The following is a 14,473-nucleotide window of genomic DNA, read 5'->3' on the forward strand; positions in this document are numbered from 1 at the left end:
AAAAAAAAAGTTTCACATCAAATCTAACTAGGATTTTGCAAACGCGGATCAGAGTTCCACATCAATTTCATAAATTGTACATAGTTGTGAGAACTGATCCTGGGAAAAAAACATAAAAACCCAGACGAGAATTTGCATCGAAAGACAAAACTTTTCCAATAATTCAAACCAATTAGCCAGATAAAAGACCTTACAGAAAAAACCCAGATCACAGTTCACACTGAAACAACATAAAATCAACTGTCAATGGAAATTAATAAAAAAAAAAAACTCACCTTGATCGCCAAAAGCCACCAAAGGGTCGCTCGATAATTGAATCTCTTCAAGAAAAACCACGGAGACAGAGAAGAAGGGAGAGAGGCGCTAAAAGAAAAGACTACAAATAAGAGGCACGTAAGTGCGTCGAAACAGAGAAGAGAGATCAACGGATATTAAAAAATTTGAAACGAATCAAGTATAGTAAACCTTAAAAAGCACTGAATAATCAATTGTAAATAAAAAATGAAAACCGTTTCTGCTAAAATAGAAAAATAAACAAAAAAGAAAAAAAAAAAGAACGTGAAGGGAAATGGGAAAATGATGACAAAACCGACGAAGAAAGTGGCGTACTGGACGCGTTTTGAATTTTAAGAGGCGGCGCCGTCTGGGGTTTGGGAACGTTTGACCGTGTTCTCTCTCGGGGTTCACGGCCAAAAACACGTTGTCGTTTTCAATCAGACGGCTCCGCTTTGTTTCAGCCCGTTGCTGCCAGTTTCTTGGCAACTGGCTATAGGTATCACTTTTGCTTCCCAACTCTTTTAAATTTAGAAAAGGCCGAGAGAGCGAGAGAGACAGAAAAAACGTAGACGGCAATATTTTATTACTTTATCTATTTCTAGCGAGTGGTCCAAAGGAAAAATAATAATAATAAAGTGGAATTCAAAACTTTCATTATCAATCCTTCTAAAAAAATTAAATTGTCAATTTTCTTATTATTATTTTTTTCGTATGAATATAGATATTAATTTCTCTTTTAACATAATAAATATTTGAATTTATGTGCGTGTGTATTTTTTTTCCACTTTTTTTATGAGTGGTTGATATCAATTTCATGCATATATTGGACAAATAAAATTTGAATGATTGATAAACAATCATGTCGTTTACCATATCTCCACAATTATACATAATTTATATGGTTGTTTTTTTCATTTTTTAAAAATATATTTTAATTTATATCTTTTAAATTAAAATTATTAAAAATATTTCAAATCTCACATCAAAAAGAAATAAAATGATCTTGAAAATATAAATATATATCTTTCAACACTTATCATATATATTTTTTAGATTGAAAACATAGATTTATAATTTATAAATTTACTTAAATTTCATTTTCAGAGTTTAAGTTACATAAGATTAAACCTAAGCTTATGCTTGTAACAAAAAAAAGAAACCAAAAAGAATTAAATAAGAGAAACTTATTTTCAAGCTTATATATAAAAAGAAATTATCTATAAAAAGAATGTGCCAAAACAATTTTTTTCTTTATGGCCACAAATCTAATTAAAAAATATTATTATTCTATAAATAGTGAAATTTTTATTCTTCACATACGAAATTAAAACATTGTCACATGTAATTTCAAATAAAAAAATATTATTGCATGTTTTTTACTTTGTTATATTAAATTTTTTAATTTTTTAAATATACCCGAGAAAGTTATGTGATAATCTTTTAATCTGTCGGTGGAATTTAAATAATTTTTAAATATACCTTAAAAGCTCCATGGATATTATATTAAAATAATTTTCTTTAAAAGAAAGATTAGCTCAAAACTAAACAATTACTAGTTATACATTATCGATTTCTATTTTCAAAAAACTTGAGTTGATATCATCTCAACACTGTCTTTTTTTCTGAAATTTGCGCTAAATTATTTTTTATTAATTTTAACTTTATTTTCTGTTTTTCTCTTTTTTAAATATTTTTTCTTTTGATACTTTTCTAAATAACTTTGTATGTTTAGATGTGTATAATTCTTTTAAAAAGATACATCAAAAACTAAATACGACATGATTAATTAATTATATCAAGATCTTAAATAAGTGTACGGATACATTTAATAAAAATGTAATATAATACAACATAATTAATATATTGGGTTAATTTTATACGACATAATATAATTTATTTACATGGTTAAAATTTATATGATTTATAACTTATTTATACGATTAAAGCATGATTAAATTAATTAAATTAAATTTAAATTTACAACAAAAAATCATAAATATCATCAGATTTATCAACATCAATAAATCTTAATCATTATAAAAATATTAATATTTATATGAATTAATAAGTAGATATTAACCATATACTAAATGTATAAACCTAATATAAGAACAAAATTAAATAAATATATAATAAACAAGTCACAGGATATGTGAGTAAACAATAATATAATTAATTAATCATGATTTTTTAAATAAAGTAAATAAGTTTGACACAATTATGACATGATTTATTTGTGCCTTTATTATATTGATAAAATTAATATACAAAATACAATTATCCTAAACATAAATCCGTTTAAATTCATGTCATGATGTATACAAATTGTCAAGTCTAAACAAGACCAATAATTGAAAAAGATAAAACATCAAATAACATTCGAAAATCAAACTTGAAAAAATAAAATTAAAAAAAAAAGAACTTTGGAGAAGTAGGAACTCATATTTGAGGTTTGAGTTAATTTCAACAATGCATTTCAAATGAAATATTTGAAATATCATTAATTTTATCTAAATCCTACTACAACTGTCATGAGACCATTTTTCAAACATGAACACGCGGGATTGAAGAAGAACTTTCTGTAGAACAGAATCAATATATGTAGAGTGGTTAAAAGTACAGTTAAAGCATTTATAGTATTTTTCAATCCTTTTTTTTTTAGGACCACATGTTGGTTTCTATTTATGGAACATTTTCATGTGAACGTCTACCTACCAGGGGTAAAACCCTAGGTCAAATCTTTTGTGAGTGGACGACACTTATCTGTAGGGTGGGTGGACTGTGGAGTATTCGATTTGGATTCTACAAAACTTTCATAATTTAGTTATTACTTTTGCTATTTATTTATTTTTGTTCAACGTAAAAAATAAAAATTTATTAAAACTAAAGAAAATAATATGTTATAGAATTTAATTTTGTAATAAGAAATTATATTTATTATATACATGACGCAATTACATTTGAATGTCTGTTTTAATATGATTTTCCTCTTTAATATATATATTTTTGACAACTTTTGAGGAAGGAAAAATAAATAAAATAATGCAACAAGATGAGAATAAACAAAAGCAAGCATCAAACAGAACCTGTTTAAGTGCATGATAATTTATTTCATAAATTAGTACCGAAAAAAATTAAATTATGTAAAATACTCAAATACTATTATTATGCTAATGTTCTTTGGTTTCATGGTTGGACGCTTATAGTTTATAAACCTTTTCATTATATTGGGAAAGAAAGTTGAATCAAATCGGATGGATGACTGGTTTCCAGTTGATCAGCTACTCGAATTGGTTCAACTGTTCAAATTTTACGAAAACAATGACAAAGCCGAGACCTCGAGGCTGAGACTGAAGCCCAAGGTGCATAGAATTTGAGCTAAAAGTTACATGCTAATGCCAAGCAAAAACATCTTTCTTCAAGCTCATTTAGCACTGCTCTACAGTTGATTTTCCAGGTGGCAAAAGCCGTGGCACTTTCCCCCAGGTTTGATTTTGGTCACATGCATACTAACTGGCAGTCACATGATTTCCACTGTTTTGTCTCCTTGGGTCATGGCTGTAATATTCTTCAGGGTCCATGCCTAGCTGTTTTCGACACAAAAGAGGCATGCTTGCAATCTCAGGCATGAGAATGTGCTTCAGAGTCCAGTTTCATGCAGGCGCTCAAGGCAATAGTTCACTATCATGTTGGTACGAGCTTAAATTTTCTTCCACGCAATATGGCTCAATATAGCATTTTAAATGAATTTCAATAGCATTTAATTATCTGACTTTAGAAATTCAATGAATTAAAATTAAGCGCCCACATGATTAGGACCATTAGGTAATATTGCTTCAGCTTGTAATTGAGTAGGCATACTGCAAACTTCACAAACTGTAATTAGATTTTTCCTGCAACTCCTCCATTCCTTTTACATTGTGACCTAAAGCAGAGGCTCTGCTGCTGGAGATCGTATTACTGGATCTTCAGTTCTTAACTGTCCCCTGTTATTGACTGTTAAGAGTGCTGAGCTTTGAACATTTTTGATTAAATAAATTGCTACATCCATGAGACCATGAACTTTAGAAATGCTTTACAGTCCATGTGTTTTAGCCAAGGAAGGCCTATACTGTTCCCTTAATTACAACTTCCAAGAAAGTGACACTGGTCAATTCAAAACCGGAAAGAATGATCTGCAAGGAGTAATCTTGCTAATCCAAAGTGAATTCCTCAAGCCAAATTAGCACTTCATTTCTCTTCGATGCAGTCACCCATAGAAAGAACATAGAGAGTGGAGTCAATAACTAAGATGATTAAAACAGATAATAAAGTAATACTAACTAACAATTTGTTAAGGAAGGATCTGGCATTGTACAGATGGCATCATCAACATTGCAGTCCTAACAAGTCAGCCGGCATAGAAAACTAGCTACTATCTAGCTACCATCCCCAAGCTAGTTCTAGAACCAATTAAAGAACCATCAAATTGCATTAAAAGAAACAAACAGATCAATGCTGCTTACAAAGAATGGCATACTGGGTAAAAGAAGGAGAATAAATTAATGGAAACCAAGCTCGTTTAAAAATAGAAAATTCATGGCTAAATTGAGTAACTACATGGAATTTGACTCCAGATGTATGGAGTTGGTGAGTATCACTTCTAGTTTGTTTTTATCCAAGGAAACAAAACAAAATATCAGACAAAAACAATGGACTTCTGGCAATGTCTTCTATTTTTATATGTCCATCTTTTTCACAATGGAAATGTGTGTTGCCTTTCTCAGCAATTACAGACAGTTATGTATTCTTAAGTTTGATTGCTATAATATTCCATTTGGTGGATCGAGGGCCTCGAGGCTGTGAATATAATGTGCACAAAATTTGCAATATGCAGTTCCTAATTTATCAGTATAGCCAACAGCAGTTACCATGAGCGATGTTAAGGTGATGCAAAAAATTTGTCAGATGTGAACTGCACAATCCCCTGGAGTAAAATCCCTTTTGCGTGCTAAGCATGGAGTGAAAACTTGCAAGTGCCAAGGAAAAACCAAATCATACCATTATAAAGCTCCACGTTCGGCCAGGATCATTGTAGCGGGCAAGCAAACAACCCTTCTTAGGATTAAGACCGTCTCTAATAAGACTAGAGCGCAATGCTTTCTCTTTCTCACGAACAACCTGCTCTGTAGGTTTTCCACTGAACTTCAATGCTGCAGCAATCCCTCCTTCCACCTTTCTCAAGTTAACTGTTTCTTGACTAGGATTTGGCAAACTGTTGAGGTACAAATACACTGATTAGTTGCTCAAACAAAGCATGAAAGCATTACAAAAACATTATTTTTTTCTCTATCCATTTTGGCGGTATGAAACTGCCTGTTGATGTTTCAGACTGCAACTAGACTGATAAGCCTCACCTGCTTATATCTTTCTCCAATGGAAGAACAATTTGGATGGATACCTCAGATAATTCAGGATCAAGTGCTTGGGTGAAGACAGGAGTAGTCATTGGTATCTTCTCCATTGTAGAATTCTTACCAAAGATATACCTGCCCCAATGGAACCCATCATCAAGCACATCAGGTGAGAAAGAAAAAGGAAAAATTAGAATTGAAACCAACATAATGAATTGAATCCCAGAAGGCTTAAAGACACTTACCCAGCAACAGTATTAAAGCCAGTTGACCCTGACAGTTTGTCTCCATCTGTTTCTACCACTATAAATGGTGTATATCTCCTTACCTGCATAACAGCTAAGCGTTACTCACACAATGACCAGTGATCATTCAAACAAATTACATTTTCTCAAAAAATGCAAGAGGAAATACTAGTTAAAGGAGTCATTCTAGGTAATAAAAAAAAGCTGTGTATAAGGTGCTGCAATTTACTTAAGATAGAAAAGACCTCTATAAGAAACTGAGGACATTAGCATGACAGGACAATATATAAAAGTATACGAAGTCCATATTATTAAACGCCAATGTTAAATGAATACACATTACAATCAGAATCCAGAAGCAAAGTATTAATACTACATCATCAATACAAATTTTCTCTAACTATCCTACTTGATAATGAGTCAAGTTTACCAAATAAATTTCCCATTTTTCATTCACACTTTCCAAATTAAAGGCTTATGCCTTCATTGTTACCAAACCAGAAGGAAATGAGTTTGTCTACCCAGCTGCCAGCGCATGATTGCTGTGCAAAACATTTTGTTTTGGCCATAGCATGTACCAGGAAGAGCAATAGTTCATGGATGCACAGCTGACTTTATTTCAAAAATTAAAAGAAAAAAAAAAGAATAATTCGACCTCATAATTAGCTGTCCTCTTCAGTATCTGATACCTTGGTGTCTCCAAGTCAGGGGTCTTATAAACCCGCAACTGCAAAAAAGAAATGAAATAACAAATAACATTCCATATGTAAGACGGGGCAGATACACAAATTTATGGCTATAAAATGTCATTTTGCAGCAAATGACTGATCATGCATCAAATAATTATAGAACCATACCTGCCTAAACACATCCCACAAACCTTCCAGCGAAAAATAATCATTGTTCTCTATGGAATCCCAAAAGTCCTACAAGTATAGTAGAACACACAAACTAAAATATTTTTCTCAAATATTACTAAAGTTATCAAAAGATGAATTGTTAATTTAGAGAACTAAACCTCACCAAATGGCTGCAAAACTTTCCATTATTTGGGTTGATGCCCATAACAGAAGTTCCAGTAAAGACCAGTTCAGGCTTCCATGGAAAAAGCGTGAACTTCATCACCATAGTCCACCTTGTCGTTATCTCATAAGGTCCTGTCTATACCAACTCAACCAGTCAAATAAGCAAATACCCAAAGTAAAAGAAGTTGTCACACTGTCAAAATTTACATTAGAAAGAAAAAATTTATAGTGAATCGAACCTGCTTGACCCAGTGCAATTGAAACAGAGGCCTAAAGAGCACCTTCAGCAAAGAAATGTTAAACAAGTAACCGCTTATCGTATCATGCTTTGTTATTGGGTCCCTGAACTTGACTTGCTCGCCATATGCCGTTGGATCAATCCCTTGATCATCAAACAAATGAGGAAGGTCATCACACAAGAAACTAACTAACCCTTCAACATCAACAGTTGGTTTAGCCGGGCTGCTTTGATCCACGAGGCTTAGTCTACGTGCCCACTTCAACTTTTGATTCGTTGTAATGGCTTCTTTTCTTAGTTTGAAGATTGTTGTAGAAGAAGAAGGAGATGTAGAAGGGAGTCCGGTGGTGGTAACTTGTCGAAAACTGACGCAAGCGGCGGGGATTGGCCGGAGAATTTGAGTTGAAAGTTGAGCGGTAGCCATATCGAGTTGTTTGAGTTTCTAGGTTCAAAATGAGTGTTGTTGCTTAAGTTTACGTGGCGAGCGATGTCCTTTGGTTTGAAGTTGAGGGAAACGGTTAACGTTAGCCAGGAAAATGATTGGTTGCTGTTGCTCCGGCCTTTGACTTTGAGGGACCCTTGTCAAAAGTTTCCTTTGATAAATCCATAAGAAGTAGTATAAGGGCAAATTGAGCCTAGGCCTGACCCAAAAACTTATGGACCGTACGTGACTTCGTTCAATCTCATCTCCCATCAAAAGCAAATGGAAACATGGGTGAGCCATTCGGCCAATGGAACTGTCTAACATCTACGTACTTTTTTTTTCTCCTTAAAAAACGAAACATCCGGCATTTCTCCTCCTTGAATCGAGCATTTCCCCGTATTTTGGATTTTAATAAGGTTATTATTGATATATATATATTCATTTATAATTGAATTTAAATTTTTTAAATAAAATTATATATATATTTATTGTTGAATCATCTGAAAATAATATGTTTATATTTAATATATCATCATCAATCATATTTTCCTAATATATATACTGAACAAAGAGAGCGTTAAAGTGAGAAGTTGAAAAGAAAGAAAAATAGAAGAAAAAAAGGGAAGGAAAAGGGAGAGAGAAAGGGAACCTCGCTGGTAACGAAGATGTGATGGCCGTTATTAGCAATAGAATGGTTTGAGAGAGAAGAAGGGGCGATCGGTGAGAGAGAAAAAGTGGGGAGAAATGAGAACTTAGGTTTTTTTTTATTTTGGTTAGATTTAAATGTCATACTAAGCACTTTAAAGAAAATAAGTAGGGTGTTTCAATTTTACATTTAGTAGGTAGGTGGATTTTGGAAAAGAGTAAAAAATGAGGAGAAATTAAAAATTAAAAAATTTTCTTTTGTTAGGTTTAAATGTCACATTAAATATTTTTAAAAAAGTAAATAAAGTGTTTCAATTTCACATCTAGTAAGTAGCAAGATTTTGAAAAAGAGAAAAAAGTGAACAAAAAATGAGAACTTGGAGTTTTTCTTTTGTTAGGTTTAAATGTCACATCAAACACTTAAAAAAAATAAATAGAGTGTTTCAATTACACATCTAAATAGGTAAGAAGATCTTGAAAAATTATTAAGCGTGAACATTGTACATCCTATCAAGTTAACTTTTTAATATGAGAATAATAGCATTGTGACAAAGTGGTACTAAAATAGACTTAATTAACTTAAACTTGACTTATATTAAGTGTCACGATCCACATCAATCATTGTGAGATATTATTCGTTTTGATTATTTGACCTCACGATTTTGTCTCACAAAAAGTATCTCACAAGTTAAAAGTAGTGTGAACCTTATTCTCACTATCACTCAAATACATTTATGTGAAATTTATGACTCCTTTTTTTGTGATTGTAACATCTTTCTTTATTCCTCGTTGGAAGTTTCTTTTCGATGTGAAACTTTATGGTTCAACTCGTTATGAGTATTATTTTGACAATATAAGATTCACATTTATACGAAGACTGTAACACCAAACACCTTTAAATAGGAAGACTAACAGGATGAACAACAATGACCAAGGTATTACTAAATTAGGTAGAGGAGAATACCACGACCTACTCCAAGAACCTTCAAACAAAGAAACTAGTAGGGTGGTCCGATGACGAAGGTGTTACTAAATTAAATGAAGAAGAGTATTACCACAAACATTTTTAAAAAATAAATAAAATATTTTAACATTATATTTTAAAAAAAAACTAGTAAGAGGATCTCGACGTTGCTTTACCTTATCCAAATAAACTTACAAATGGGAAACTTACCCTACACATCGGATCAGATTAATCCTTGGGGAAGAGGGTAGACCCTGTGACATGAATATAAAACTCAAAATGGGCGGCTGGAATAGGAAAAGGAAAAAGAAGATAACGAGGAAGAAGTGTTTTGGGCCATGCTAAGAAAGCCTGTCTAATTTGACCCAAATTACTAATTTCAAGCCTAGACTCCAAATCAATTTCAAAAAGGGTGTTTAAGGTATAATCCGTAAAAAATGGTTATGTAATTAATTAAATAATGATTTTATTGAAAAATAATGAATAAATAAATAATTACAGCAATAATAATATGATTAATGTGGTAAAAATAAAAATATTCAATTAGTATCAATTAGTGTTAATAATTTATATATGATGTTTTGAATGATTTTAAATCTGCATTTGTTCAATGCCATATTACAAACATAATATGTTTATACATATTCATTTGAATAAATATTATTAAAGCGTGATAAAAAGTTATGATTTTTTATTAATAATTGAAAAAAAAATTAAAATAATTTTATTTATAGTATTATGTTTTGAATGATGATTTTATTTCAAGATTACGCTATTATCCTTGAAAAAATTTGATAACATGACTACTAATATAATTTTTGATAACATGAATATTAATATATGTTAAGGTAAATAATAAAATATAATTTTAAAAAATAAAAAATATATCAATTATATCCATAAGTATGTTTATGACATAAAATTATGTGATTTATAAATAATTACTTTTAATTTATTTAATTTTCTTAATTTTAATTTAATTTTTTATTTACCGCACGGACAAAATATTAATATAACTACTAAATTAAAATGGTGAAAGCTGATTTTGAGGCCAGAGAATTACTTACCAAGGTTTTAGATTGGAAAACGGACAAGCTAGGTGGAGAGATATTTAACCACGAAAGTAAAGGGCTTTTCATGTCTACAAATGCTAAAGATTTCATTTGCACTATCCGACATTACCTTGACCATTCCCTCCGCCACTATCCTCACGAATAAAGGCCGAAAGTCGCTTTCACTTGTATCAACGCACGCAGAATCAACCATCTTCTTGCATTTATTCATAGTCTTCGTATTTGTAACTTGTTTTGCAATGAAGCCACCTAGGATTTTACGTGGCACTTTTTGTCACAAGCTTCGCACGCTCCAAATCTTCCTGCCACGACCCCCACGGGACATCCTTATGTTTCTCCCTATATAACTACTCCTGCCCTCTCCCTCATTCCTCAAGCAAACCAAAGTCTCCTTTGTTTCTACAAGTCAAAGTTCCCTTCCTTCAAGAAGAAGAGGAAAAAACACTACTTTTATATTCCGATCATGAGTAGCTCAAAGTGTATCATGCATGACGAGGACAAGATTAAAAAGATCAGAAGCAGCTCAAAGAGCATCATGTATGATGATGTGCATGATGACAAAGGTCGTCGTGATGAATATGTTTCTAACTCAAAATCACTGGTCCAAGGTGGTAACAGTTATGATCATATTCCATCTGCAACCGTAGACGGTGATGGAGATGACGATGATGATGACGATTATGATTTTGCTCCGGCAGCTTAAAGTTTTTAGTTAAAACCCTAGTACTAGTACGAATATAGTTTGCTTAATTTTTCTGTGTGTCTTTTAGCTTTGTTTGAGAAATAAGCTTGTAAGCACATAACAGGCCTACTTATGTAATATGATGCAATGTTAAGTTAATTATATCAAGTTAGACTTTCTACTATATCAATATAGGTGAGATATTATATTATCTTAATACCAAGATTAATTTATCAACTTCGTAAGATAAATTCTTGCGTTTCTATTGAGCAAGGAATTTCGAATAAATTATTAAGCAATGGATGGACCTCTAACATGTCAAAGGGACGTCACCAAAACTTAATCAACCTACCCGAAAAATTAAGATATATATTTTTTTTCATCAGTTTGATTAATGACTCCAACAAGACTGCCCTTATGCAATGTTAGTTATTTAATTATTAACATCATCCATGATTAATTCTGGATTTCATGACTCCATGCATTTCTACGTGTGAATGTTAACTATAGGTACAATACATGAACATAGAACTCCCCATAAAAATCTAACCTAAAAAAAAAAAACTCATGAAAGAAGCAATATCTAATTAATTTATTGCATTTTCCCTGTCATTCTCGTACAAACTCTGTGTTGTATCGGACACTACCACAAATTTTGATTTTAATTATACTTTTTTTAAGTATCCTACCTTTTTATAATGAAATTTAAAAAAATGCATTTATATAAATTTTTAATTGCATTTTTTCACATTTAATAATATTATTAAATTTACAAAAGTATTACAAAAAATATTACTAAAAATATTTTTAATAACTAATCTTAAAAATATACAATATAAATGAAAATTGTTGTAGTGGGCAGGCTGTTTTTTGATATGAAGCATTCAAACAAGTCAATCATACCAGATTCTCAAGCTGCATAAGATCAAGCTTCAGCTCAGGCAAATCATGTCTTAATTAATATCTGATTTTTGATCCAACATTTTTTTTTTTTGAATGGCAGCTCCCAGTAGCTCTTCCATTACGACTTCCACCATCCCCTCAACCAAAACACCACCTCTCTTGGCCCTGTAATTAATTTCAATCAATGCTGGAACATGTTTACATAATTCATATGGAGAATGGTGTGTATAAAGAGAATTGAAGTTTACTTTTAGTTTTCTCTCTACAATCTCTTGATTTCATAAATATTAATGATGAGGCGAGTCTAGCTATTTTCATGTATATTTTGACTTATTTAAGCAAAGGTTAGTTATAATGTTAATAAATTGATGAGATCCATATGCCAAATAAAGAATAAAATGTGTGTGTGTGTGAAAATAAGACCACAGTGATGATAACAATTAATGCCAGGACCTGAACCCAAATTAAAGCATGGCGTCATGTTGTCAACATTTTGTCAGCTAAGCACGACACTTACATACATGTGCTACTATGCTGTTCCTGGACAAATATTTTATGCTGGTAAAAATCTAAGTAGGAAAACAACCAAAGGAGAAGGGAAAAGGTATGGCTAATCCTAGTTAATTAAGGCAACTATACATACGCAGACAAGTTGACGCAAGGCATGAAAACACTTGTTAATTCAGGATTAACAATATATCTTTCAAGCATACTCCCACTTTCAACTTAGTTTAGTCGGTTAAGTGTGAACTATGATGTATCTTCAAAAAAAAAAGGTGTGAACTGTGATGCTCGTGTCTGGTATCAAATATTAAAAACGTAGCAACAAGCGAATGACCGGTGAATATTAATCTATATATTAATTGTATGCCCAAACTAATAAATTTCATTTTCTTTTGCTACCCCACTGCTTTCCAATTTGTTAAATAAAATTAGAATAATTAATAAGATGGTTTTATCTTATCAGATTTATTCCTCCTAGTTGAAAGATACGGCGAGGATTTTAATTAGTTATAGCAACCACGTGTGCTTATTCCCCTTAATCACAAAAGTATGAAGCATTAATTATACTTTACAAGCTTTATAGCAATCATCTGCGGAACCAAGAAGAATTTCCTCGTTAATTAGCTTCTTCTTGATTACATGCAATATCTAGAGTCGTCCCAAAGATTTTGTAGTTCGAATACCTTCAAAATAAGGTTATAGTTATACGCTTGGCTGGTATGCATGTTGCTTTGGCTCTTGATGTTTCATCAAGTATTTGTATCCAACACATATGACCGACATGAGTATAAAGATCCCATCCTCAAAAATATAATTTTTATTTTAAAAGAACAAACATACTCATAACAGACATGATATTTGTTTCCAACACTGACCCGAATCCTTGTAGCCTAGCTCGCTGCTACTACTAAAATCTTGCTTCAATGGAGACAATTTCGATCGTCCTAATTTAAAATGTTGAGAAAAATGAGATTTCGATGGATGCCAGGGTGTTGCCATGATGATGGCACCACTATTTGGCTGGTTCCAAACCACATGAAGAAGATAATGAGCCTCACTTTTCCCACTAGCCCACCGCCCTGCCAAAAGATCTTACACTTGACCCCAAGATGCCTCTCCTATACATCAAAGGCCATCAACAATAGTGCTAAGGCAGGAGAATTTGCTGCATTGTCAGCTTATGTGGCTGGACCACGTATCGCCACCTATGCTCGGCATTTGGTCGTGCACAAGATAGCACAACTTTTGGTCTTCATTCCACACTCTTCACGTGCTTGCCTTGTGTCAGAACGAGCTATCCACCATCTTTACCAAGATCACCCTCTATATAATCACTTCTGGCATCTCGTCAAACACACTAGTTACGGAGTCACTAAGTTAATCCCAAAACAAGCCACAGTTACATCAGCTCTACTCATTTCTTATTCTAGAGGTCAACGACCTTATAAATAAATCAATTAACCAAAGTTTCAGTCCAGTTTTTAATTCTTACTCCACCTTTGGTCCAGAAGCAGTAGAAAGAAAATGTCTCTTCTCTCCAACGTTATTGTTGCCTCGTGGTACAAGAAGCATGCAGATGGAGATGATGATGGCAATGATGGATACGACCACGCTCCAGCAGCATGCATAGAAGGGAATGGTGATGATGATGATGGAGACCATGACTCTGCCCCTGCAGCATCCCTCGAGGGTGATGATGATGATGATGATGATGGCAGCTATGATTATGCTCCGGCTGCATGAATAGATAATTAGCTGGTCGTTATGTTATTCATTCTTCGAAGCATCAAAACCCTAACCAGGGGGGTTTTTAACATTGTTGCAGTTCTACTATATGGAGTAATGTCTATCAGTATGTGCATGAGGGGACACCATGTGCAGATTTAAAGCACCTTAAGACGATGGGTTTCTAGTGATCATTTTAGAAGATATTTAAGGAAACCGCGGGATTTATTTTATGTGATCATCTACGTTGGTACTCTATCAACCACTGACATTTATAAACTAGTCATGTTATATGTTTATGATAATGATAGATGGTCATCATTATATTATTAACTACTAAACTAGCTTTGCTTATGTAGTCGTGGAGGAAATTAAA

General features: G+C 32.4%; 1 protein-coding gene across 2 annotated transcripts; it reads right to left on the minus strand.

The window, feature by feature from the left end:
- Positions 1-4,148: 4,148 nt before the first annotated feature.
- HBP5 (SOUL heme-binding family protein) lies at positions 4,149-7,649 on the minus strand. Of its 2 annotated transcripts, none has more exons than XR_002444700.2 (8): positions 7,179-7,649; positions 6,938-7,075; positions 6,772-6,840; positions 6,570-6,641; positions 5,915-5,997; positions 5,673-5,804; positions 5,187-5,530; positions 4,149-4,514 (listed from the first exon to the last, which is right to left on the minus strand). XR_002444700.2 is itself a non-coding variant. In XM_021420781.2 (8 exons), the coding sequence occupies exons 1-8, from the start codon at positions 7,599-7,601 to the stop codon at positions 4,470-4,472; spliced, it is 1,176 nt and encodes a 391-aa protein (XP_021276456.1). In that variant the 5' UTR covers positions 7,602-7,649; the 3' UTR covers positions 4,151-4,469. The 2 variants fall into 2 exon arrangements, 1 of the variants encoding a protein (XP_021276456.1); XM_021420781.2 differs by having other exon boundaries at positions 4,151-4,514; positions 5,317-5,530.
- Positions 7,650-14,473: the final 6,824 nt, after the last annotated feature.

This window comes from Theobroma umbraticum, unplaced genomic scaffold (genome assembly GCF_002168275.2).
Source record: "Theobroma umbraticum cultivar Fairchild unplaced genomic scaffold, ASM216827v3 scaffold_56.0, whole genome shotgun sequence".
NCBI classification, from domain to species: domain Eukaryota; kingdom Viridiplantae; phylum Streptophyta; class Magnoliopsida; order Malvales; family Malvaceae; genus Theobroma; species Theobroma umbraticum.

Bases quoted from the DNA above. Each gene is read 5' to 3' on its own strand.
- HBP5 (XM_021420781.2), bottom strand. From the start codon at position 7,601: ATGGCTACCGCTCAACTTTCAACTCAAATTCTCCGGCCAATCCCCGCC. The intron at 7,076-7,178 runs GTTCGATTCACT...GAGTTGGTATAG, and splicing joins AATTGCACTGGGTCAAGCAG to ACAGGACCTTATGAGATAAC. The intron at 4,515-5,316 runs GTATGATTTGGT...ACTGCATCGAAG, and splicing joins GAACGTGGAGCTTTATAATG to AGAAATGAAGTGCTAATTTG.